Here is a 27,940-nt window from a genome sequence, read left to right as displayed (position 1 = left end):
TCAGAAACAAAGAGAATGAAAAATCACACAAACAACCCCCCTTCCCAACCCAGACTTACTGAAATAGTCCTAGCAGAGGAAAGTCCACAATAGTTAAATGACTATTTCAGATAAACAGGATTATTTTTTTATTATCCTATAGATGTGGTCCAATCCAACTCAAACAGAACTTTGCAGGACAATTTTGCTGAGAGGCTTTTTTGACTCTACATACAGCATAAAACCACTAGCTGCAGTTTCATGGTACTGTCTGCACCCAAGCCCACACATGTATCCCCCAAATAAATGGAGGAGTAAACTGCGCGGAAATGAAGGACTGAAGGTGCTGGAACTTAAAGACACAGTCACCAACTTATGTATTCAGAGTGCTTTAGAGGCACATTTTATATTCTTGTTGACAACACTAATATTCTATAATTTGTCTGGTACTTCATTAAATGGGTCCTGAAAGCATGCATGATGCTATTACCAACTTCCTGTCCACACACAGAAGAGACATGTCGGGCAAAACAAATCAAATCTGTCTTCCAAACTTTCCATATACAGTTCTAAAATAGGTGTTTCCAATAACAATACCTATTTAAGGAGTGTCTCCAGCTTTCCTTCCACCATCATACTTCTGTCTGTGTACCCTCCTTCTCTTTCCCCCACTCCATCTGTGTTTGTACCACACTGAAAATCAATCAGAATCTCACCAGGCTTTTAGAAGGCTGGTAAAAAAGGGCAGAAAATGAAAGAGGGAGAAGGGTTAGGTCATGAAAGATGAAACACTGACTTGGCCCACTCATTCCACCATTTGACTCTGTACATAGTTTAGACTTGTAACCAAACAGCTTCTAGAACTGAAACAAAAATTGTTATTTCAACGTGGCAAAAGCTGCCTCACACAGACAGAGGAAAGAAAATACCCACAGTGGCATTTCAAATCCTAGATTACCTTCTCTAAATCCTTTTCAATTGTTGTGTATCTTGCTTGAGGTGAACATACCAGCCTCAGACACAGCATTCAGGATGCAGATTCAGATGAGTTATGGACATATGGATGAGAGCACATATGATGTTTCCATGCCCAAGTAATTCTTATTATATAATTTGTTTCTTTTACTGCTATCAAGACCATGGGTTTTTAGCATGATTCCTTATAACCCTGAGATTTCACTTCAGCGTGAAACAAGGCATTGAGTTTTTTTCAGATATATATATATATATATATATATATATAATTTTACAGTTACATACATTAAATCACTTAAAGTACCAAAGTGGTTTTGCAGTGCTCCACACTTACATCTTCACTTTTCCCAGAGTAACTTGGCTAACCACTGTTCACTGGACAGTATTATTCCAAAATAGGTTCTCAGAATATACTGGATTTAGTTATGTTTCATTTTACATTTCAACTAATTCCAAGCCATTTCTACAAAAAATGCATACAGAGTATATCTCAGTATCATTTGGAATGCTTAAGCCAGTTTTTAAGTTTCTGCTCTACATAGGAGATTTTTATTAGCTTTGAGGAAGACACATCATATTATAAGGTTAAGTAGAAAATGATTCAATAGTTACTTTTCATTTCAAAGGTCTTTACAGTTTGTACTAGATTCATCTAAATTAAAAAGATGGGAAAAAACAAACCCAAAGCTTCTTCTCATGTACAGTACCAGAGATTTATATTTTTTTCTTATCTTAAAAGAAGATAATTTTAGTTCATAACATGTGCAGAAGGCAACCACTGTCTTTTGCTGTTCATACATTTGCTCTGGTAAAATTCCTTCTTCTCTTTAATTATAACATAATCATATGTAACACACACGTGTTAATGGTAACGCGATCACCAGCTTCATTGCATTCTTAAATGCCTTGATAAATTAATCAGCTCTAAACTCTGAGTGTCTGTATTATCACTCTGAGAACAAGGTCAGACATATGACATGCCAAATAATTCAGTCAAGGTCAGGCTTAGATAAGCCTCTTCCTAGCGTGATGATTGCAGCTTTTTCTGAACAACATCATTTGTTCAGCCAGCTCCTCTAAATACAGATGTAAATTTGAAGTGCTGTGCAACAAAATTTGAAGTTTACAACTGCCCTCCTGAGCTGATACAATTTCAGTGGAATTAGAACAGTATTAGCTGTAATGTGCTACAACCTTCTACCTGCATCATTACATTCCAAAACCTATTTCCAAATTTTACTGAAACAGTGGCATTTCATCTACAGTGACAGAGCACTCATGGTTAAAATAGTACAATCCTGGACTGTTGGGTTGTAGAGTCAGATTAAATAACAGAAAATTTTCTGTGACATTAAAACTGGAGTAGAATTCATATTAATATCTGTTCTAGCACTTGCAGTTACGGAGAAATATATTCTTAATCAGAAAGACATTAATTTTGTAATTTATTATTAAATTAAAGGCAATTATTATCCCACTGAGGTATGTCATGGAAGAACAAAACTCTTCAGTCACAGCCATCTCAGTACCACCACAAGCAAAAGACATAACACAAAAATAAGTTAACAAGGTAAACTGTAGCAAAGAAAAATAATATCTTAATATTAGTGACTTTATTTCAAATTCTCTATCAAAAAGAACCAGAAAACAGATAATGACAACAATAAAAACCCAACAAAAAAAACCCCAAACTAGCACCATGTTAGTGAGCACGAGAACAGAATCATGATGACAAACAACCCTGCTCTGTTCTTCTATCAGATAGCCTTGAGTATGTTTCTAACATTATGTGCAAACAGATCTCTGTGGCATTCACATAGACTAAATGCACTGTACATTACTTGCCAGCCTATCTGACACCTCCAGCAGATGAAAATTCTGTTGATTTAACACTGGCATAAAAACTACTTCCTTTCTCCATGCTAAAACTTCCTTAACAGCCTGTATATCACAAAACACCTTTACTCACTGTACCAATCTGGATGATTTAGAAGCAACATGAGTACAAACACTCTTGTACATGGAGGTCCTGATACAACCTGATCTATCACGCATCCATATCCACACTTCTGTATGACAAACCACTATTACAGCATTTACACTCCAGTTTTGCTCATAAAATACAACACAATGGCCCTTCCCACTAATCTTTGATGTAGGTTTCTTGTGTGCTGCCATCAGGTATGAATTTTTCCAGCTGGCAGTAATATATTTTTTAAAAAAATTAACAGGCCAAGTAGCTTCAATTGTTTATGTCTCCTGGGTATTTCAGATTAATTATTAACCAAATAATTAGCAATATATATAAGAACACAGCAGATCAGTCAGGAAACTTCCTGAAGAGAATGGTTATAGTCTCCTGATAAATGATATATCAAACTGAACAACAAATCTTATCCAGCAGGCATAAAGATAATGCTGTGCTTCAAGAAATCACTGAGTACAAATACCAGCAAATTTTAAAAAAACCCCAAAACCAAAAGAAAACACCACTTTCCAATTAAACATGTTAAAAGTTTTACTTCAAATAAAAACAAAAATTTCAACTCATATGGAAAGAGAACTGGTCCTTAGACCACCATTAAACAAATAAATTTCACTTTTGTAGGTGTTATTAAATTTACCATTAGATAGACTATGTCATGCAAGTAAATAAATGCTATTTATAAATATCGCTAAGCCACAGCAACTCAGTCATAGAGCTGTTTCCCAGACCGTGTTATTGTTATGCCAAACAGACTAGCCTTTCATTTCTTGTCAGTCGTAATTACAGCTCCATAATTGAAATACAGTAAATTACCATGCACTAACTTTGAAAAGATGGTTCATTGAGGTTGAGCTGTCACTACGATTACTGTGTAATAAAAAATGATAATTTAAATGTTCTACTTTTCTCTCAAAGAAAAAAACTAATTCAGTTCATGCAGCTCAGACAAGTCAAATATCTTCATGATGATGTAAAACAAAGAGAAACAACACATTTAAGTAATGATGAACAACCTCAACTACAAGTCCTAGGCTGCATAAACAAACTAGCAATTATAAAATTTTTTAACCTCTGAAGAAAACTGCACATTTAAAACAAACCTTTAAAAGGATAATCTTTTGTCAGAATTCGATCACACATTACCTATCCAGCATCTTCCACATGAGCTTCTACTTTGCTCATAGAGCATATAAAGCTTTGGAAACTTATTTCCACCTTCAAGCTTCATTTTCCCTTAATTTTCTGTGTTATGTTTTAGGTCACAACCAGCAGGATAACTGCAACCCACCTAAGACCAGTGTAGGTAACAGACATAAATTAGCATGGATATTTCTAAGCATAAAAGTGGGCAGTCCTGACATACTGGGCAAGCATGGCTTGCCTGCTGAAATTTTCTCAAACATTTGAGAAATAAAATGAGGGAATATAGAAAAAAGCTGTCACTGTAAAAAGAATGCTCAAAACTTTAAGAGAATTGTCCTCATACCAAAAAAATCTTTCAATATGTTTCTACCTGCTGTCTCTATAAAGAAAATTTCACAAAGGACATCTTCTGGAAAACAACAATAAATACGCACAACTGAAACCAGTTCCTATTCTCCCTCTCACAAAGACTTCCTGCAGATGCTGGAAGAGGCAATTCCTTCAGTTCTGTTTTCTTCCTGTCTGATTCAAAACACCCAAATCCCTGCTGTTTTCTTGTGCTCACAATCCTTTGCCTATTCAGTAAACAAGCTTAAGTTCAATAAATGAAAAGGACACAAAATTAAACACAAAACGCCACACTGATACTGAGAATTTGAATGGGCAAGGTGGAACAATGCAATCAGGGAACAGGATATGACACAAGAAGCTGAATGTAGGAACAGTGGCCTGCAAAGAACTGCAGAGAACTAGAAATTATTTCAACAGTATGACTGGCAAAGCACACTGGTGCTCTTCAAGGGCATCCTAAAGGTTTTCGTGACTCTCTTTAACCCAGGACAAATGGTTCTCTGCACTATACTCCCACATATTCTCCCTCAAAGTTTGCAATTAAGCAAATGCAGTAAATAAGTGCTTGAAGAAAGGACCACAACTTCAGCTGTGACAAACAAGCAAAACATGAGATATGTATGAAATAAAACTTAATCTCAGCAGCCGAGAATCTCCTGGCCTAAATGTTTGCCTATTTTGCTAATAAAATAAGAGTATCTGAAAGCATCTGGTATACAGCATCTGAGAGAGGAACAATCTTCCCCTGTAGAGGTAATTGTTAGCACTAACGTACCTCTGTTGCTCTCTCCAGGCTCTGTCGTAGATCCAGCAATTCTTTTTCATGTTGCTCTTTAAGTTTGTCCATCTCTGCGTCATGGCTGGATACCTCTTCTTTAAGTGCTCCTTTCAAAGCTGTGAGTTCTCTCTCTCTCTTTCTCAAAATCTCTTCTTGTTGATCTTTTGCTATCAATACTTCTTGTAGATCCTGCTTCATTTGCATCAGCTCCTAAAGCCCAAAATTAAACACTGTGTGTCAAATAGCCCCTGTGGATGTTCTGTTTATGTCTCACAAAAAGAAAGCAATTAAGGTCCCCAAGGACAACTTGGTTTCTTATGACTGACATATTCTTTACAGCTTTTATAGTTAGTTGAAAATTTGCTCAACCCTAATATTATTAGAAGTATAACATATAGCTGATGTTTTACATAATAGGTCAACATATCTGATGCTGCAAAACTATCAAAATATTTAATGGTGTATGTTATGCCATCTGCAAATAATGCAGGAGTCACTCCTACATGGTGATTTCACTAGCAAGGAGGTAGATAAGAACAAAGATAAAGCATTTTCCCCCAGCTGCAAGAGAAACAAACTCAGTGATAATTCTTTGCTTTCTTTTCTGCTGGAAAGAATAAATAACGCTGCTTCTTCAAGTACTGAAGACAAAACAAGTGCTTCCCAACCAACTCCATATCTTCACACCCCTCCTCCTCCCACCAAGGTAACCCTAGAAGTCATCTCCCCTCTACAAATCTCTGGGAAGGAAGTGGAGAGTCAGTGAATCTGAAGACCAAAGATGCATACAAAAACACAGAATAACAGAAACAATCAAAAATGTACCGCTTCAAGAATTCTCTAATTTGATATTTCTCCAACTGTGAATAATTGTACTTTCAAAAAGAATGCAGGTTTCCCCTGCACTGAAGGAGGATCAGGACATCTAAACCACTCCTGACACACAATCACCAACTCTGCCATTAAAAGCCTACAATGGAAGGGATCCTACCACCATCCCAGCCATCATCTTCCTCTGTTTAATTATCAGTATTAACAGAAACTTTTTCTAACACTTTCTTTAAATCTCTGGAGCTAAGTCTGTCATTTCTTACTCAATCTCCACACAACACAGAGAAATTGATCACTATCACCTTTACAGCAACATTCTGTAAGATGTGGTTTTGACTCTTCCCTTACTTCTCCATTCAGATTGAAGTCCTTCTTCAAAGGTAATGTTTTTCAGTACTATCATCATCATCATTTGTGACATTTCCCTACTTTTCTTCAACTTTCAATTACAGCCTGAGATTTAAGACAGTAATTTAAGAGTAATCAAATCTCACCCATACAAAACAAGGTAGTTATTCTACTCAGCAGATCTTGCATGCAAACATCTTTAATATTTCTGCACTGATACTCTTACACATCCTTATCAACAAATTTAATGAGCTGTGTTCTCTATTTCATCATCAGCATATTAGTATAACCAGCCAATTCTGCTTTCATCCCAAGATGGCAGAAACTCTGTAACTCTTTTGCTCCTCTCTCCAGCCTCATCCCTTCTCTCCCTGGTCCCACCATTAGAAAGTAAACAATTTAGAGACTGCTTTGTTGATTTCTTTTAATTTTTTTAGCTGAATCTCATCTGGCTTTGATAATATATACACCTTCCTTAAACTGATCTGCCCTGCTCTGACCCCAACTCCTAATTGCTAAAACTGACTGTGACTATTATCTGATAATAGTACATAACTCACCAGTCTGTCAACCTGTTCTCCTGCTCCATAAAACAACGGTACTTACACTCTGTACTCCTTTTAGGGTTAATGTTGCTATCATAATATGCATTCTTAGGACCCCTAATAATGGTACATTGTTTTGGATTAATAGCAGAGGAAAAGCAAAGGCATGTATTTCTGTATCTTAGTCTCTACTTTTCATGCAATTTTTCTAATCCCCCTTCTGATACTTCACAATTTACCTCAATCAGAATCTCTTTCTCCCCTTCATCAGTGTGTTTTGCATTATCCAGTTCATCATGCATCTCAGAGAGCTGGTCTTGAAGATCTCTGATCTCAGTCTGGTGTTTTTCCTGCTCCATCTTCACTTGAAAGAGCCTCATCAGTAAAAATCAGACAGGAGTTTTTTAACTTGTAGAAATACTAGTTTGTTCATTCAAGTACTAAAAAGACACACATTCCCATGTTACCCACAAGAGAATGGGCTAAAATGAGGCAGAAAAATTAAATGTCAGAGGGGCAAAAATGAGAAATCTTCTAACTAGGTATTTAAGTGGTGAGTTGTATTTTATTTCATACTGGGAACTCTAGTCATTGAACTGTTTCTACATTTCAAAGACTTGAACTATATATTTTGACTGTGAAATATTAAAAGCAATTTGCACTAAGGGGAAGATTATAATTTCAGCAATCTTTCTCTTCCTTCCAGATATTCTAAAGACATGACTCTTTTAAATGGTAGAAACATTTCCTACAGTAACAAATGTCATTTGTCTAGTTCCATCAACATATTCTGGAGACACATGTACTTTTAATCTAAAAGGTTTACGAAAAGGTAAAATTTCAATGATAACTTTGCTAGAATTAACTCACTCCTCCAGGTTTTGCCTGAGTTCCATCTCGTTTTCTTCCAGCTGCTTTTTTAAGGCTTCCTTTTCACATATACTTCGATCAAGCTGCAACTGCAGATCTTTCAGACTTGCTCGTGTAGCATCCCTCTCTTCTTTGGAATTTTGCTGATTCTGAATTTTGCAACGAAAAGTTAGGCAAAATAATAGACAGCAGCTACATGATTAATACAGTTTGTCTCTCACTCTACGTCTGTCTCACTGCAATCAACAGATTAACATCTACCTCAGCAGATACTTAAGAAGTGCATTGTGCATGTGCTTAACACTTTTATTCACTGCTCCAAACTCCCTCTCAAATACTAAGAACAGATTTGTTACAAAGGGTAATAATGTTATGAGCAACCACCCCTTAAATAAAAAGTCTTCTGAAAAAGCACAGATATATCTGGATTAAGAAGAATATGAAGCAAAAGGTATTTAGCTGGAGGATCAGTTGTCACTTATTTTTAAAAGTGTATTTGAAATAATCAAAGAAAGAAGCTTTATAACAATAAAGTGCTGTACCCTAACTTCCAGATCCAGTTTTTTCTCTAACTCTTCCACTTTCCTTTCAAGTTCTGCTTTTTGTTCCACCAATGCTTTCACTTCAGCCGAAGAATCCGAAACCTACAATTAAATAGAGACATTTATTCCCACAAAGCCAAGATGTTCTTTGAGAATAGTTTCTTTTTTTTAAATCTAAAGCAAAGCTACAAGCAAGACTAACAAAGCGTAGCATCAACTGCCTGAGCTCACCAGGGATTTTTCATATGGGTCAGGCCAAGCTAAGATGTTCAAAGGAACCATGATTTGGTTTTCATAAAACTTCTTGGAAATTGCTCAAGGCATGTTGATGATAAAACAGAAAATATACAAATGTAAAGAAAAATTCAAATTAGGTAACATATGACTCAAATCATGTGTACTTTGGGCCAATTTCACTGAGATATCACTAATTATGCAAAATAGATATCAAAAGAAAGCATGCTCACACGTTAAGACAAGTTTTCAAATACATTTTTTAGGTAATTTCCTAGGATTTATTTTGCAAATAAATAATGCTGTCATTAATAACAAAAGCTACATGAGTCTCTCATGCTATGTCTGTCTCACTGCAATCAAAAGATTAACATTTATCTCTGCAAATAAATTTTATCTTTACCCAAGAAATTATATATGAATATGTCTAATATTTTTCTTCATTGCTCCAAGCTCCTTCTCAAATACTAAGAGATTTCTTTAAAAGGTTAACTGTGCTATGAGCAACTACATTTAAAATCTTCTGAAAAAGAACATCTAGATTAAGAAGAATATGAAGAAAAAAAATTTTCATTTTTACTAGTTATAGCCCAGAATAAAATAATAGACAATAAGCATTTAATCCTTCTCATGCCATCAAAATTAAGATATATTCTTGAGGAACTACACAAATAGCCTAGCAAAAGTCAGTAAGGGGATTCAGATTCTTAAGGCCCTGCCTGAATACTGCACCACTTTGACAAGCCAAAGCAAATTAAAAATTCCTTACCTGTGTCTTTCCAGCAGCTCTTGACTTTAAAGTCTGAATTTTCTCAAAAACCAAGTTCACTTTCCTCTTTGTTGCATCGTCATTATCAGGACTTCTAAAACAGACAGTACAAATAAGCAATGATATGATCAAAGTTACTATTTTGTTAATATCAAACCAAATTCAGACTGTCCAAATTAATAAAAATCTCCACAAAAACCCCCAAAATAATACAAACAAATCAGAAATTATCCTAACTATGATTTGCTAAAAATCTTCAAAGAGAGGAGTTACATTTTGTATTCCAAATGTTTTCTAAAAAGCCAACCAAACAAAAAAGACCACTGAACTCTTGAAGTGCAAATTTCTTCTGTAAAATTGGGACTGTGGAAAGACAGACATTCAGCATGTCTATTACTCAGACATATTGAAATAAGAAGTAGTTCTATGTTTTAGAAGTCCTGACTACTGCACCATAAAATAACACTTGAACAGGTCCCAGAACCTGCTATATCAGGAATGAAAAGAAATTTAAATGCATCATGTAGTTTTAATTAATTTAACCTTCCTTTACATTTCAGTAAGTTATCAGTAGAAAATACCCAGAGTTACAGATGCACAAAGTATTAAAAGCACAGAGGGTTTCTGTCAAACCTTAGCAAATAACACTTCATTATTCTTGTTTAAAAAACCCAAAGGCTTAAAGTTCCATGAGGTACAATTTGAATTCTCCAATAACCTCTGTATTATACAAAGTTTAATTCCAGATGTATTTAAAAGACAAACCATATTCTAATTCACAAATCTCAAGTGCATTCAATCATATCCTGTACAACACCTTATGTAAGTCCTGGTAGCCTGAGTACTTTGAGATCAGATAATGCCTTAGAGGACACAGCTGAGATACAGAATTGTGAAAGAGATGTTTCATTTAATTATAGCTTTCACTTCACTGTTTCACATTTCAAATGTAATAGCAGACAAATACTGAGAAAATGCAGTCTCTTATCAAAAGTTACATATGTTTACTGACCCTTCCTTAAGGTAATTGTAAAGAATCTGCTTAGCAGTCTCTTCATTTGTTTGCTGTGCAAGGTCTTGCTGGCCCTTTAGGAGATCAGGAGTTGCCTAAAAGATAAAGATAAAAATCCTGTGAGAGTTGTAAATACAAACAGTATAATTGGAATTCCCCATTCTACCCTATTAGTGAAAACTTTTCTGTGCTATGGACCTGAAGTTCTGAAAGATCCACTGGAGTTTTGCCTTAATGCAATAAGTAAGCGTATTCCGCACCAAAAGAAAAAAGAAAACAACTTGATTTTGCGTACATATCTTTTCACATTCTACTTTTGTGCATCTATGCTTAAGAATCTTTATATTTGTTTGGCCTCACCATCTTCCTTTACCCATACAAAAATCAGTTCTTTTAAAAATCATGTTTTCTATTCTTAAAACAACAACAAAAAATTATATTTACATTTCTCCAGAACAATCCCATTTGGAAGCATTGTATGATGGGAATTTGTTCTAATGAAGACCAGAAAAATACACAATTAACAATATGGCAGCTTTCATATGCTGGAGTGCAAAGGACAGCTTAAAGAATTAATTGAAAATTACCTGTATATTAGGGACAGATGAACATGTTTTTACAGAAATCTTCTTGGCTCCTGATTCAGGTGTAATTGTAATTCGGTTTGGCAACAACAAAGTAGAAGTTACTGTTTTAACTTCCTCTCTCTTACTCTGTCCTGGGAGTGTAGCTGATTTACCCATCAAGCTCTCTGTATCTGTTCCATTCTGTTTATGGTGTTGCAAAGAGCTGAAACAGCTGCTCTGAGTGTCTTTACTGGGCATTTGCAGTTTTCCAATACTTCGAGCAGGAATCTTTGTCTCTTTGGAAGGTGACTTTTGATCTCTGGGTAAGTGCTTGTGAAGGCAAACTTTAGATGGTCTCAGCAAGTGCTCAGTTGACTTACCCAAGCTTTTACTGAATTCACCTAAATAACCTGAATTTACATCAAGTCCTAATGACAAGGCACTATCAACGCTTCTTGATCTTTTACGATCATCTGGATGAATTCTGTTCCTTTTTCCTGGCCTGCCTCTTCTGTGAGCATCAATTTTCTTATCAAACTTTTCAATTAGCTGATCTACCCCTGGAAGTGAACCAGTGTCAATATCACGACCAGTTCCCGGCAAAAATGGAATGTATCTCCTGTTTTCATGGCGGTTAACATTGTCCGCGTAGATGGCATACTCTTGGTCATCCAGTAAAAATCTGTACAAGGAATTGGCAGAAGTGGGAGTAGCTGATGAGGACGAGGATCTTCGGGAGTCATTCAGTACTGGCCCAGAGGAATCTTGCCTGCGGAAGGGAAGGACATCTGGCCTGGGTTTCTTTGTCTCGGGATAAGCAGTGGGACTAACACAGGGGGATCCTCCTGCAGGTGAAAATGACTCTGAAGCACACACGTCACCGGGGCTGATCGTGCTACTGGGACACTCCTGCAGCTGCTTATTTACATCTTCTACTGACCTGTTCAGATGTATTTTCTTTGAATTTGCTTTGGTTGACTCTGCAAAGCAGGTATTTGTTTTCTGTAGTGACACTACTTTAGATGAGGAAATCCTAGGCTTTGCTTCAGTTTTTTCATCTGCAAAAGACTTAGACTTACTGCATACAGAAGACTGGTAATTATCCAAGTTCAAGTTATTTTTTTCAGGATCATAAGGCTGCAAAAGTTCAGGATGTCTTTGAAAATTCAACAAATTTGAGGATTTCATAGTTTCATCTTTAAAATCTGGCATTCCACTTTCCTTGTCATTGACATTGGTTATCTGCAGTTTTTTAGGCATAGAGGGTTGCATGTGCTGTGTTCCAGCAAATTTTGTATGTTCACTGATTTTGTCCTCCAACTTAAAAGCAGTATTGGAGTCCATGGCTGGCTTGCTTACAGTGTGAGGAACGACCTGCTGTTCTTTTCCAGGAGGAGGAGGATTTTCTGGCAAACATCCTTCCGTATTGTTCAGTACTATGTAAGGATGTCCATCGATTCCTTGGACTCTAATGCTGACACCGTAAGACCCTGTCCTAGAATTTTGCACATTTTTAGTTTTTTGAGTCTCTTCACTTGCAAGTTCAAGAGTGACTTCATAGTCCTGCTGCATGTGCTTAAAACCAGCAAAATATGGCTCCATGTCTATCAGAGGATTATATCTGAACAGGAGAAAAATTACAAAATTCTCATTGTTTTAAGTAAGTTAGATTATTTCATTAATTACTTTATTCAATGTGATGATGAAGACTAATGGCAATAACGCAGGGAAATCAATATCCAAGCTCTATCAAGCCCAAAGCGAATACATTGTGATACAAAGACAATGTCAGACTGACACATTCTGATCAATGTCATGTCATTTTATGAATGTTACCTTCACTGAGTTTGTGCTCATTGCTTTGGAATCAAATTACTTTAAATATAAGCAACTCTGGTACAATTTTTTGAGTCAAAGCATGACTTCTGGGTATTTCCACTATATTTACTGAAGACTGTACCCTTCACAAACCACGGATCATTTTAAAGCCAGCATTTAGTACCAGCCATATTAACATTTAAACATAAGCCCATGAGAAAAAAACCCAACCAGGCAATTTAAGGTTTTATGAGTTTCAGGTAACTAAAGCATTGCAAGGAAGATCAACATCCTCATTCCTTTGAGTTGTGGTTTTTACATACTTGGGTTTCAACATTCGTTTCTAATGACATCTGAAAATAAACTTTTTCATTTATTATCTCATTGTCATCCCTAAGAATAAACTTTCCTACAGATTAATTTAACAATCTCCCAAATGCAAGCTTGTTCCAAAAAACTCCAGTTGCTATTTTAAAACAAGATAATTTGCTGAGCAACAAAAACACTGCTGTATTTCCAAGGCTGACAGTGCCTTTTTCAGATCCAACAGGAATGCTAACTCCAGCCTGTATGTGCCAAAATTGTTTCAATCTAGGAAACAATAAATTCAACCCTACCTGTGTTTTTAATGTTAAATGCCATTCTTTCTTTCTCTAACAGCTGGGTTTGCAGGCAGATTTACTTTGTTGCAGATTATGAGCCAACTGTCTAAAGGCAGAGGCAGTGCAGTGACAGTACGAGTGTGTCTATAAAAGAATGAAACACAAGACTGTGAGTCCGATTCAAAACCTGGAGGGAATAAACTTTTGAACTGAGCTGGGGAGTTGAGTCATCACTGCGGCCTGACAAACCCAAGATCACTGAGCGATGGTAATCAGCAAGAGGAAACCAAAACAACAGGATGTCTCATGGAAAAACAACCTCTGCAGCCAGTTTCACTCTCCTGTCTATCTCAGCATGAACCACCTCCCTCAGATACTCTAGTCAAGAGCAGAGTTCTCATTTTTTCCTGACAGCAAATGGAAAAGTTTGGCTCAATATTCATAGTACACTAATTTCTACCCGATTCCTCCTGCTAGCAGGAAAGCTCCCCTCAAAAACCTCTTCCTCTCTAAAAACCAGCTCCAGCTCCTCCTCAGCAGCAATACATTACAATTACAATATGTCTGTTTGGGGGTGACTGCAAAAGAAGTGCTTTCAAACCATTGCAAAGTTGCTAAAAATATTAAATAACCACAAAAAACCCCAAACAATCCCCATCCCCTCAAAAACAACCACAGAACACCAACTCCCCAACTATATAGGGGAAACAATATTTAGGTTAATAATCTACCTTAAATTAATGTTTAATTTGTCTCTAAAACCATAAAGAAGTATGTGTATTTGTCTTCTTCACAAGCATTGTATTAACAAAACTCCTAATTTTACTGTACAAAAGGATAAAACCTTGTGGAAATAAAAGAGCTGAACAAACAATTTTTTAAACAACACATTTTATCTTTCTGGAACTGAGAAAAAAAGATTATTTTTATAAATTCCCATGACTTCAACAAGAAAAGAAGACAGATTACCCTGCTATTCCAATATTTCAAGGTTTTACATAGAATTTCTATTTTATAGGATGCTGAACTGCATTGGGTAATACTCACATGAACTACATAATATCAAATAAATAGTTGTTTTACAGTACACAATAAAGTGGTTTTGCAATTTTGTAAGCATTTTTAAATTAAAGAAAAAGCACTACTGGCTTTCATCACACACAGCCTTTCTGAGGAAATCCTGAAACTATGTTAATTGATTAATTACAGTTACAGTCATTCTCCTGCACATTCATTGTACAGTCACATCTCAGGCTCTGGCAGGGTTACAGCAATAGAGGAGGATAAGAGGACTGAAGCTGCTCCTCTCCCATCTGTCTGCCCCACTCCTCTGACAGATGTCACCATGTCAAAAATGAGAACATCTGAAAACTCTGCTGGCTCAGTACACACCTCAGCCATGAAAACCTGCAGGTTGGCATACTCGGGTAAGCGAAATCAGCTTGTGCTCCATGCTGTGACCGACTGAAATCCTGACATCTGATCCAGTGCAGGAGCTGACAGAGGGGGGCCCTGACAGCTACAACTGCCCGGTTTTAATCTTCTGTAAGGCTGCTGAAGCCCTCAAATGTTATGACAAAACAGTCTGTTTACCCTTCAGCATATGAAAAGAGGTTAGATAGTTAAATGGCAGCTGGGAAGGCAATTTCCCTGTTTGTGCGGCTCTTTGTTACATACTTGAAGTTAAAAAAATAAAGAAGCTTTTTTTTTTTACATAGAGAGTGACATAAATCCTAATTCCAGGTTTTCTACCAAAGTAATTCTTTAAATTTCAAACAGTACTGTCTTGCTAGTAATTTTATTTACTATCTCAGAGATTAAAAATACAATTTTCAAAAAACAGAAGCAATGACTCTATTAAAGTTTTAAATAGGTGAAAGACTGTCATTCTATTACGAAACCAGTTCCTATCTCCTATGTTGAAGCATCATTACAACACCACATACAAATTAATCAGGATGCAAGAAAAAAACAGTTCAATAAATTATTTTCTTTTGAAAATATTCTACTTGCTAAAACAGATAATATAGTCGAGGACACACAGTCATAAGGATCTTGCTATCAGGTCAGCAAGTAAGGTACCACAGAATGATGGGATCACCTATTTGGTCAGCAACATGGCCTTGGACTGCTTGAGGCGAGCAGAAAATTTCAAACTGAATTTATGTTTTAACTTCATCATCAGGGATAGCAACCTTTAAAAATTTCTGTGAACAAATAAACAAAACTGGAACTCAAAGCTGCTCAAGCCTTTCAGTTTTGAAACTTCTTCCTAAAGTAAGACTTCACAAAGATGTTTAAACTCTCATTCTAAATACTGACTTCAGTGGGTATGGAAGTCCCACATTTTATCATTACTCAAAAACGGTTCCATTTTTCTGAACAACTTTTTTTTGCCAAAAACAGAAACTATGACATTTTTGGTTTATAAAGAGAACTTGTCAGCAGAGGTTTTCATACCTGAAAATCCAATACTCTGCATGTTCTTCTGTAGCACTTTGTTGTTCAGAAGTGATATGATACTCTACAAAGAACCACAGGAGATGAACACTGAAGGTTTAACTGAAGGTCAAAAACTTTTTTTTTAATTCCTTAAAAACATTTCCTTTCACAGCTACTTTATAGCTAGCTAACAGGAGCTATGGGAGACCTGCTCACAATAAAGAAAACCTCTGTCACGTGGAACCCTGGCTGCTCTCCCTGAAAACATGGGCAGAAAAGAGAGCCTTTGAGAAACATACTCCTGTGCCAGACGTGTCTCTTCCCTTCTTAACATTACAGCATCACAAAGGCATGGAATTGTCTCCACCACCCATTTCAATTCTTTAGCCAAATCTACAAAGCCGATTTATTCAGAAAAATTGCTTTCCCAGTCCTGTAAAATGCCAAACTGCATGAGAAGCTTGCTCTCCTGTATCCTGCCCACACACCCTCATTAAAAAGCACATCTCACCTTGTGCTCCAGCCTATGAGCCAAGCACCTGCTCTGGACAGACAGACAGACACACAGTGCATGGTGACCAGCATGGGGAACACACTGTCCCCTGTGTTCCCTGGTACACACTGTTCCCTGGCCTCCTGAAGGAGCCACACATCCTTCAAAGGTACTGCCTCACACTAACGTATGCTCCTTTTGCATACATCTAGTGAGGGAATATGGAGGAATAAAAGAGATCTGACTTTTTTTATGGCACTAGGACTCCTCCCTGGCTCCCTTAATGTCAGAAAACCAGGAACTCCCCCACATCCAATACCACAATCCTGAGTCTCCTAAGACTGGATTACCTGAGGATTTTTCATTAAAGGAAAATGTGGACATATCCCATTATCTCCTCCTTGGATGAGAGAACTTTGAGAATTCTGAAAATTTTAAACTATTTCAGGCTAAATTACAAATGATACATGGTTCCATGTAAATTACTTCCAAATTTTTATTACCACAAGAAAAAAAAATCCTCATGGCCCACATTATTTAATCAGTGTCTTTTTTGAAAAAGCGGGATGTAACAGTTCATGAATGTTTACTTCAGATATTTCACATGCACAGCAAAATGTCAGGAAGGAACTATAAAATTTGTTCTGCAGCCTTACATAACACTGAGCTTGCTCTCCAAGCTAAATAATGGATTCTCTGTGCAGCTGACTATTCAGAAAGTATCAGCAACATCACACAAAGTGGGTGTTAGGTCAATAATAAATGACAGTGTTATGGAAAAAGGACAGGAAATAACTTTATGAGAGGAGAGGAAGGAAAACTTACATACTGGGAGGGTAAAGAAAAGGAAGCAGACAGGCTAATTCATGGAAAGACCAAAACTGTAATGTTTTCACACTTGATGGAAAACATTCTCACAAACATGCCTTGCAAGTATGAGGGGAAACTTCATCATTGTCAATCCTACCTACAATTTGCTTCTGCCAAAGAAAAATGGGCCTGGGTTGCTGTCCCTTTTAGTCCGTGTGGAAGATAGCTCTGCAGGAGGATAAATTTATTTGATCTACTGCTTACAGAGAGCAGAAGGGAGGAAAGTGCAATTTTAAAATTCTAGATATGGGGCTGTAAAAAAAGACAGTAAAACTCATTTAAGAGCAAACTGACAATATCCAGCAATAGAAAGACATCTGAAAAAAGTCTACCATTTTTCCAACTGATTCCTTATTGCCATTTAAGATCTCTTCCTACTTGAGGCTTTTTGTCTATATAAAATTATATTTACAGCACATATGGCAGTTACTCCTCCCAGTTATTAGAAAGAAAATTATGATAGTTACAATGTACAATGAAACGGTCACATTTTGGTTTTCCCCAGGACTGTCTGTAAACTGCCACTCCGTCTAGTGGTCAAAATTCAAAACTTTCAAAAGGTTTATAAAAAAGGATTTTCTAACAATATATCGTGTCATTCTATATCTGCAGGCATCAGTGAGGAAAAAAAACCTACTCAGATTTATTTTATTGTTGCTGTTGGCGTTTCTGATGTCAGCATCAAAGACCTACCTAAAATTTCTATAAATGAAATAAAAAACCACTAAGTTTTCTAATTTTCATTCCCTTTTAAACCAGCCCAAAATCTTCATGTCCCATCTCTTCTTCCTACTTGTTGGAAGGAAAGATATGGTGACAAATTCTATACTTGAAAACAATCAGGAGTTTCTGTGAACCTAAGACACACAGCATGTATTTTTCAAAATTCCATATACCAGTGTTCGACTGCAAGGACTTATGCTTGGTATCACACAGACACAAGACCAAATCAAGGCATTCTCCAGCATCCAAGGCAGGGCTGACCTATCACTGTAGGCAGAATTTGTCTTACATATTTCATAAAAAGCTAGGAAATTATATTCTTCCAAAACCACTCCGTCTAAATGCACTTAACACTACATGCCCTGCACCACCGCAGCTCCAGTCCCCCCATGCACGTGCATTAGTGACTGGTGCAGTGCACAGAGGAGAGGAGCAGGTTTGAGCTGCTGCATCCCGCTGTGGTTCCAGGGCTGCATCCAACCCTGCACTGCTGCTGCAGGGAGATCACAGCCACTGGCAGCCCAGGCTGTGCACAGTGCCATGGAGAAAAGCGACTGCTGGAGGACCACCCACCCACGCTGCCCGTGGCCATGCAGGCCTCCCTCTGAGAGCAGCAATTCCAGCCCCCACACCAGGAGCCATGTAGGTCTGTGCCTGCCAAGAACACGACAGGAGTTGGTTTCTTTCTCCTTTAACCAAGCTGTGATTAAGTAAAGGAGTCATATAGCTTTGGGTGCATAATGAAACATGAAGTCCAGCCAGGAACACTGACTCAGAGAAATACCTTTTTATAGGAAGTATTTCAACATTTCTCAATTAATTGCTTTCATTTTTATTCTGTGAAAAAAAACCTCGCTCTTTTCTGATTTCAGATGGCAGTCTATAGATGACAAGTTAGAACTTCCTGCAGGATAAAAATTCCAAAAAATACTTTTCTTCCATAGCTGTTAGGGAAAGCCAACAGCCATGCTTCAGTTGGTATGCATGACAGATATTATTTTATTAATTTCTCCCAAAATGCAGTACAGCAAAGTGGATGATCTTTGGGCTTGGTGCCTTAGAAAGGAGAATTTAAACCTAAGTATTAAACAACCTTATTCAGATAGCCAACAAAACAGAGTATCAGTAGCCACCTTTTCAAGGAGAGGAAGAGCCTGTACTTAATAAGGACTGCCAGCAGAAGGAACAATTAAAAGCAGTTAGAGCAAAAGATACTGTTCACTTGCTTACAACTGGGTCCATACTTCCTCTGGCTGAAAAATGTTGTGTGTGAGGAAGTCTCAGTGTTTGAAATGTAAAACATCTTGTTAGTCCTATGAAAGTATGTAACAGATCAGCCAAATGCTTGAGCTGTGTGACAACTAGCAGGTTTTGTTGGTTTATTTGTTGGTTGTTTTTTTTTTTTTTTTTCCAAATGAAAATCTGCTTCAATGGCTGTAAATCAACAACAACATATTTTGGCAGATACTCAGGTCTCAAAAATTTTCAGAATTTTATTGAAAACAAGGACATAATACATATATCCAATTTTCTTTATCTGCTATATATGAATTCATGTAGTCAGAATTTTACAGGATTTATCCCCACAGGAAACAACACATGACCTGCTAACTTCATTTACTGAGTGCAAAATAAAGCCTTAATTCTGTTTATGATGAAAATGCTAAGAAACCTCCAAATTTCCATGTAATATTCTAAACTATTACCACTGCGTTATATACTTTGTATCATTATTTAAGAGCTCTCTTTTTCTTTTCTGAAGTAATGTTTCCAGATTTTCTCAAATCATAAACAAAAGGGAATCAGAAACAAAATCAAACACATTCAAAGTGTACTAAAACAGAAGTCAACTTGTATCTGAAATACAGTTCCAAGGAACAAATTCATGTGATCTGTAGTGAGTAGTCCCACTGCAGACTGTGACAGTCGTTAAGTCACTGGAGGGAGATGGGGAGCTGCACTTGTTTATTCATGGTTCCTGTGGTACAAACACCTGCCTGAGTGTATTTGTGCAACGCTACTCTTTCATCTCCCATACAGGCTCAGATAAAGCTCCTCAACAAGTTGGGTTTTGCCACTAAGAGGATCCAGTTACTGGGGTTATCTTGTATCTGACAATACTGCACTATAATTAATATTTACAAACTTCAAATACAAAAAGCAAGCAAACAACAAAACCTTATAAATATTTATTTCAGAGTTGACTATATACACACAATACTCAATTTTCCCTCACTTTTCTTAAAAACCTGCAAAAAAGCTTAAAAACAAGAAAAAAAAAGTCATGAAGTCACTAAGAGGAAATGTTATTATATATACTCTTCTACTTTATCAAATTCTTGATGTTCGTATCTTTATGTATTGACAGAAAAGGTGGCTGAGAGACACGAGGATACTCACAGATTCTAAAAGTGGTTTGTGATTTCAGATACAATAGCTGGTTTGCATCCAAACATCTGACATGAATACACTTACTCCACAAGAGATTCTGTGTTGTTTCATTACATTTTCCTCCAATTGTCAGCGTTAGAAACTGTATTTTGTTCCAAAGGAAATTATCTTAGTACATCCCAATGATATCATTATTGTTTAAATAGAAGAGAGTATCCTTTTAGAGGCTTGAGCAAAAAATCTCAGGTTTGTTAAGAGTCTCTTAAAAAACCCTTCTCAAAGGAATGGACAGAGCTAGGGCAACTTTTGTTAAGAAGTTTTACAAGTGCTCCAGGAACATGTTTATTTATAAAATTATCTAACATAATTAAATAATAAAAGGTTCCTATACTCCAAAATTTTTCCTTCACTTCAAATGTGACATTTCAGGGGACGTTCTTCTCATTATTCCCATGGAAGAACAATAATCTTGTCTACAGGAGCTACTTTTACAGCAACCCAACAGATGCAACTTGCATGACCTTGATTATATACATGTAACTTATTCCTGAACAAAATTAATAACGAGTTATGAGTACAGCTGCTTGCAAAGACACACAAAGCAGGGTTAATCTCTATGGAGATGCAAGTATTTAAGTGCAAAATCTACATGTAAAATAGGCTGTAGGAGTCATATTTACACAGCCAACATAAGGCCACAGCTTCATGTGTATTCAAGCTAGTTATGCCTTCCATTTTTCTACTGTTAAACTTTGTCTTAATTACATTGTATCCCTTAAACACTTGGCTTCACACCCATCTAGTTTCTTTCAACTAGCTCAGCCATGCGTTTTCAAATTTAAATATGCAGACAGAACTGCAGGCCCTGAGCCCAGGCCCCACCAGACAAGATGATATCATCACACTGTCTGAGAGACATGAGCTGAGTGTAGAAGAGAGAGGTTCAAAAACTCCACAGAGGAAAGGAGCTTCCATGGAGCTGGACTGAATCACTTAGAAGGGCTTACAAAGCCTGGGCAGCCAAAGTGACCTGGTGTGGGTCCTGCAAGCACAGGTTTAACCAGCTACCCTGAGCTGCCACACTTCTCACCTTCGCACTGGAACAGCATAATTACCAGGGAAATGAGAGAGGTAGGGCTGCCTCTTTATGAAGCTTGAAGTGTTCGTGGAATTACAATGTAACATTGCATGCCAATTGTTCTTGTAAATAAAGGCTGCTACTGCTGAACATTTGCTGCCTGCATATAACAGCTAACCTGTGCAAATAAATGTATGAAGGCAAATCCCAACCATTTTCAACAAGGCCAACAAAATATACTGAGCTTGATTTACCCACTGAAAACACTCCCCCATCTCTATATAAAAGCTTACATTTCACCCTGCTTCTGCATTATGCTTATGTTGAAGCAGATTGTAAATAACTACCCCCTTCTGCAAACCTTTATGTACATGAAATACACCTCCCATTCTAATAAACTCCAACAGTTCTTAGAGATATCTTTCAACAGAATTCAGAATAGGGTTAAAACATTCCTAAAGGCTGGTAATTACTTACCAGGCTTCTGCAAGTGTGTATGAGAGTTTATATATACACTCAAAGAAACACATAAACACATGTCAGTATGACTATGTAAGCATGGGCAGCCTAGACAACACATCTCCTTTTCACACTGATTTAGCTTCCATGTCCACATTTTAGCTACTTTTAAATGGTGTGTGCAATGCACATGCAACTAAAGTATTATGAATTGCTGCAAATGCCTGGAGTCAAAATATGGTCATGCTCAGACTGCTGCGAGTCATATCTGAATGGTCACGGCTCCCTGCATGCCTGGGGACCCTCAAAGAAAGGGGCCACCATGGTAATAATTGCAGCATCTTCCAGACTTACCAAGCTCCCTGGTGGTTTTTTGTAGTCTAAGTGCTTTCTGAGACATTTCTCCAATCATATTTACTCCTCATTGCTCCCTTTTTTTTTACCAAAATCAAGAAGAAAGTGAAAAGTTATTACAGAATATTAATTTCAAATCTCATACTGTCAGCCTGGTTAATGAAACTCATAAATACAAAAAGATGAACCAATAGAAATGAAAATATTTCATTTGGCTAAAAATCTAGAGGCATTCTTCAAAAAATGAAACTATATACCTAAAATGTCTGGTTATTAATCTTGCTATCCACTTTATTTCACCTAAAATGAAAGGTTCTAAGCCTACTTTTGGATAAACTCCTCCCTGGAGGCTGCCAGCTATGTTGGCAGAGATGGTACAAGATCAAAAAAAATACAGTGAGCTCTAATCCCAAACAGTGGCGACTCCATGACTACCATTCCACTAAATCTTTAGCACATGCATTCTTAATATGTCAATTTTTGGGGTTTAAGATTAAATTTTCATACTTGGCTGCACTGAAAAATATTACCATTTTGATTTAACACCATTCAGAGCCAAGGTCAAAGCAGTTTCTGAAATGTGTCCATGTTTCCAGATAAACATGCCTGGAATAAACACTCCATGGACACGTGAAATGCCTTTCCTCATACATTAACCTGGTCAGAGAGTGAGTGAGTGGATTCTCCATTCTTCTGCCAATTAAAAACAGAAAAAGCAAAAAAAACCACCTCTATTTATTGTGTTTTGCACATCATCCCAACACATCATTCAAGATGCATTAAAAACAGAATTACCAGACCTAAGTTCAGGATGGGTCAAGTCTGTACCACCTTCCTCTGTGCAGTTTGTTGAGACCTAGCAACAAAATCAGAGAAGTTCTAACACATTCATCTCATCCTGGCCATTCAAAACATTGTTAATCTCAATACTGTAAGGATGGAATTCCTTGCAAGGCCTGCCTCTGCATGGTATCACTGAACTGATCAGGTAGAAGATATCCTCCTCCTACCTCTAAAACATAAAAAGGGGGACAGATAGAAGAAACACATATTTCTTAAATCTGCTTTATCTGAACACATGGGCAATAGGTTGCTGCAACATTTCTGATGCTATTCAGAGTTGCAGAGAGGGTGCAGAAGTGAAAAAAATGCCCCATTATTTCAGTGTTCCTTTCTATTTCTCAGAAATCTATTAGTACCAGTGATCTTCAGCAGATACTTTGCAGTTCCTTTCTATGAACATAGGTAGATGCTGCCATAGGCTGAATGTTGTTTTGCATAATCAAGCTTGTGTGCTTGGTATTAACATAAGATTTCAGGTTACCTCCACAGTAAAAAGGCTCTAATAATGACATCATCATCACTATGACTTCAAAAAGCAGAAATAGTAAAACAGCAGACTATAGAACGAAACTGTGATGGTCTGCTTTTGTTTACATTTTTGCATCTGTAGAATTATTTGGCCTCAAAATACTTCAGTACCTATTTTTAAATAACAACCTACCCACTATGATCCAGGCTGAATAAACTCAGCAGTTTATTAATAAACATAGCACATATGTTCATCTTGCATCACTCCATGACAAAACACTTAAAAACTCACATTTGAGGTCATGTCGTTTCAGCTGCACATTTCAGATGACACTACAGAACCCAGACAAACCAGTTTCACCAATAGTCCCAGAAAGATCAACTTCCTATTACACAATGTACACCAGAAGAAGGAACTGTCACCAATTATTTTCTGCAACTTAGTCTACAAGATGTCCTGTATAAGGAATTTTACCTCAGTAAAAGGATGACAATTTCTGCAGAAAATTAAATTCCACATCTCCCATAAAAACTTTGCCAGGGGAACCTAAGTGCCTTCTCAGACATTTTAGTAATGACAGTGAGATCTAATAATGCAATTAAAAGAAATTAAAATAAGCTGGTTTGCTTGGAGGCAATTCAAGCAGCCTAAGCAGTCTAGATTCATTAGATTTAAAAGCAAAATGTAACTAAATCAGATAATGAGAATAAAACAAAAAACCCAAACAGTTGTGTGATACACTCATGGAGTAGACAGGCTCTTGGAAATATCAACACAAATTCAGTAAACAAGAGGGTTAGCAATATAAGGCCTTTTTAGTACTGTCACAACATTAGTTACCTTTGTAGTGTGCATTTGCATTTAGGTGCCATTCAGAAACAGTTCATGTCAGCTGCAATTCAAGGTGTATGTAAACCAACTAGGAATACTTTTCCTATGATTAACATATTTCAGAAACACTTCTAAGTTGTAAACACACATGTAAAAATACCAGTCGCTTTATAAGATACTTCATTTGAAGCACTGCATTTTTTATCTCAGATTTTTTTTAAAAAACATTAATATTAAACAACCAACTGTCTGGTAAAAACAACCATCTTCTCTTATGTGAAAGATTACCTTAATATCCTAAGAGAATTTTAACAAAAACTAGAAGCATTGCTTTCCTATTTTACAGAGCTTTCTATTTTAAAAATGTAGCTGTGTCTCAAAATTAATAACATAAAATAAAAAGCAGTTTAATTGCTTCCCATAACATGAAAAACTTCTAAAACATAATGCTTACTGCATTCTTAATCATAGGCTGTACGAAAACTTTCATTTCAATTCATTATCTTTTTCCAAAAGAAAAGACCCAAGTTCAAACTAATTATTAAAAAAACCAACCGACCAAAGAAAAACTTATAGAACTTGTTACATTTTTACATTAATCATCAGTAACCACATCTGGCTTAGAACACAGTGTGAGCATAAGCAGATTTCTCCTGGGTTTAACATGAGAGAAAAACCCAAGACAATTCAATGACTATGACACTTCCAGAAAGTATAATTGCTAGCCAAACAAGTTCTTACAACACACCTTTAAAAAGTAAACAAGAGCTCGGTTTTGCCATTTAAATTATATTTTTATATAAGTTTTAAAGTTCTGTTAAAACAAGCTCTATAAAGAGATTTATAACTACAACACATGTGACAGTTGTCAGCATAGGTGTCAGACACTGAATCTATCAAATTCCCCTGGGAGTACCAGAAGTCAGGACACACTATGGGGATTTCTGATTCACCTACAGGATTCACTTCTAGGAGTCTGCACAAGATAAATACAGTGTAGATATTCAGAAAAACAGAACAGTTTTCAACAAGAGGTTCCCACTATTTCTATTCTGATAATCATTCAGCTTTCACTGCAATAGTTTTTTAAAAATATCTGCATGCTAAAAAAAGGGACAGATAAAATCCGCAACAATCGTTCTGTCAACTGCTAATCTAATGCAAACTCACCACAGAAGTTTTATCGCAGTACTGATCTCCCCATAAAGTTGTCATCAAATTCGAAGGATATAAATTATATCAGATGCAAAGTTAATTGGAAGAAGAACAAATGGCAGAGCTGCCATTCTAAACTTTTCCCATGAAAAAGAACACACACAAGGCGGACACACCCTTTCAAAAAAAAAAAAAATACGCTAATTCGCGGAATAAAAGGGAGATAAAGAAGTCAAGAGTGCCCTCTGCCCAGGAATGCCAGGAATCCCCGGAGGAATGCGCGCGAGCAGGCGGTCTCGGCGCCCCGCGGGGGCTCCGGGCCCCGCCCGCCCACCTGGACGCCAAGGCCGGCACCAGCACCTCCAGCTGCGGCACCGCAGCTCCGGGGCGCCCGCGGCCGGCCCGGCTCGGGGAAAGACCCTCGCTCCTGACAGCCGCAGAGCAAACGACGCACTCCGGGAACAGTCTGTTCTCCCGGCAGCTCCCTCTCGGCTCGGCCGCCGAGCTCCCCGCCCGGGGGCGGCCCCGCTCCGCTCGCCGGCGCAGCCCCGAGGAGCGCCCGGGGGAAGGGCTGCCCCGGCACGGCCGGCGCTCCGCCAGCTCCCCGCGCGTCACCCGCCGGTCGTGCGGGGAGAGCCGCCGTGTTCTCGCCTCACGCCCGGGAGGGCCCGGTCCCCTCGGCCTTTGGAAAGGCGTGTGTTTAACGGAGCTGAGGGCGCCTCGGCGCCGGGAGCCACTGCCACAGCCGCGGGCAGCAGCGCCTGCGGCACCGCACGGCAACGACTCCCGTGCCCGCCGCGCTCCGGTCCGGTCGCGCCACAGTCCTGTGCCCGCCCGGTCCCGGTCATCGCGGCACGGAAAGCGGGCGACGCGGTGCCCCCCTCACCTCCCAGACCGCCCGCCGCCGTTCTCCTCACCCGTCCCGAGCCGCCTCTGTCTCGCAGGGGGATCCCCGCCAACTCCACACCGCTCTCTCCGCCGCCCCGCCAGCCGCGCTCGCCGCCGGAGCCGACCGCGCACTGCCCGCCCCCTCCAGCGGGGGAGGGGGCGCCGCGGCCGGGCCGGGGAGGAGCCAGGCGGGGGGCGTCCCGCAGGTGAGCCCGGGGCTTCCCGCCGCGTCCCCGCCTGTCCACGGCCTTTGGTCTCTCTGAGGGAGCGCGCGGCGCGCTCGGGGCCCCCCGACGGCCGCCTGCAGCCGCGAGCTGAGGGGAGGGCGCCCCGCTCCTCCTCAGCTCGGGCTGCGGCGAACCGCGCCGGGACGGAACGGGCTGGCCACAACAGCCCTCTGAAGGAGAAACCCAGCCCCGGGCCCGGGTACTGTCGGCTGGAGGCCGCCTGACAGTCGGGGTTGTTTTCCCTCGCCGTGTGGAGGCGACTGCCGAGCCGCCCGGCCGGCGGGAAGGGCTGAGGCAGCACAGGGACGGGGCAGGGCGGGCGCGCCTCTGGACGTGAGGGGGAGGTGAGGGAAGCGCAGAGCGGGGCTGCCGCGCTCGAACGGGGCAGCGTGCCCGTGCTGCTCCCAGAGCGGCGGCACAAGCACCTCGGGCACACCTTGGTGCCTCGGGCACTTTGGGTGATTTTCACACTGACGTCAGCTAGACTGGAAATATCACAAGGTGATTCCAGAATATTCTACACATAGAGTGCAAACTGAAGTGGTGCCGTACCGCAGCATGTCTCTTTCCCTCATCCATCAGTGACGGAAAGGTAGGTGAGGGTTCACAGGTGTTGACCAAAAAAACCCAAAAAACAGTGTCTGCAACCATGTCGCAAGAAATGGCCTCAGTTCCTTTCCATGCTTATAAAGTTGTTCTCAAGGTTTGAACAGCCTTAACCAAGGAGCACAGTCAGAAGATAGGTTCTAGTGAATCTACAGGGAGAAAAAAAAACACAACAAAATGTGATATATCCTTGTCTACAACAGAAAAAATGCTGGGCAGTGAACACAAGAAGGAAAAATTTAGTATATGAGTCATGAAAGCCATGTCAAAGTTGTTCAACAGGAGGAGCATGGATAGGAACACATCCTCTGCAAATCCAACAGTGCTGGAGGTCACTGCTCAAATTTCTGTCAGAACTACTCTGATACCTGTTATATGTCTGTGAAAACAAGCCAAATTAGCAAAGACTACTGTGTATACAGATATGGAATTTTATATAATTATATGGATTTTCTATAGAGAATAGCCCTGTCTTAATTAGAATGTATAAACAGAAGAGGTCCAAATACAACATCAGTATTAATACTGCTGGGACACTGTATCCAGCTTTGGGTTCTGTTAGGGAAAAAAAGGTTCTCACAAATCTACTCCAGAAAATTAAATGCATTCTAAGAGTTTTTAAAAAATATGTATTTCAGTAGTATTGCAAGTCAGTATTCCCTAAGGAGCTGTTGGGTCCTGGAAGAAACAGTCAAAAGCAAAACAATGAGACAGTAGTGTCTGACAGCAACTACTCATGATAAAATACTACATTGGTGGTT

General features: G+C 38.7%; 2 protein-coding genes across 11 annotated transcripts in view; one reads left to right on the top strand and one right to left on the bottom strand.

Moving 5' to 3' along the window:
• CGNL1 (cingulin like 1) overlaps positions 1 to 26,788 on the bottom strand; it is a 54,723-nt gene extending 27,935 nt beyond the window's left edge. For 2 of the 10 annotated variants that reach the window (XM_041469079.1, XM_041469088.1), the window contains exons 1-9: positions 25,474 to 25,904; positions 13,366 to 13,494; positions 10,952 to 12,551; positions 10,365 to 10,459; positions 9,353 to 9,446; positions 8,350 to 8,451; positions 7,808 to 7,956; positions 7,177 to 7,312; positions 5,211 to 5,423 (exon numbers count right to left, since the gene is read on the bottom strand). In XM_041469079.1, the coding sequence (XP_041325013.1) occupies positions 5,211 to 5,423; positions 7,177 to 7,312; positions 7,808 to 7,956; positions 8,350 to 8,451; positions 9,353 to 9,446; positions 10,365 to 10,459; positions 10,952 to 12,532 (2,370 nt within the window). In that variant the 5' untranslated portion in view covers positions 12,533 to 12,551; positions 13,366 to 13,494; positions 25,474 to 25,904. Of the gene's footprint in view, positions 1 to 5,210; positions 5,424 to 7,176; positions 7,313 to 7,807; positions 7,957 to 8,349; positions 8,452 to 9,352; positions 9,447 to 10,364; positions 10,460 to 10,951; positions 12,552 to 13,365; positions 13,495 to 15,810; positions 15,875 to 25,473; positions 25,916 to 26,344 lie in introns of those variants that run through there. The other 8 variants (XM_041469084.1, XM_041469085.1, XM_041469086.1 and 5 more) reach the window with 8 other exon arrangements.
• On the top strand, positions 25,735 to 26,556 carry LOC121354373 (atherin-like). The gene has a single exon (XM_041468940.1). The coding sequence runs from the start codon at positions 25,735 to 25,737 to the stop codon at positions 26,554 to 26,556; it is 822 nt and encodes a 273-aa protein (XP_041324874.1).
• Positions 26,789 to 27,940: the final 1,152 nt, after the last annotated feature.

The sequence above is a fragment of the Pyrgilauda ruficollis genome, unplaced genomic scaffold (assembly GCF_017590135.1).
Source record: "Pyrgilauda ruficollis isolate IOZ18807 unplaced genomic scaffold, ASM1759013v1 scaffold23, whole genome shotgun sequence".
Taxonomy (NCBI): domain Eukaryota; kingdom Metazoa; phylum Chordata; class Aves; order Passeriformes; family Passeridae; genus Pyrgilauda; species Pyrgilauda ruficollis.
Note: the sequence above shows the minus strand (reverse complement) of the source record. Positions and strands in the feature narration are given on the sequence as shown.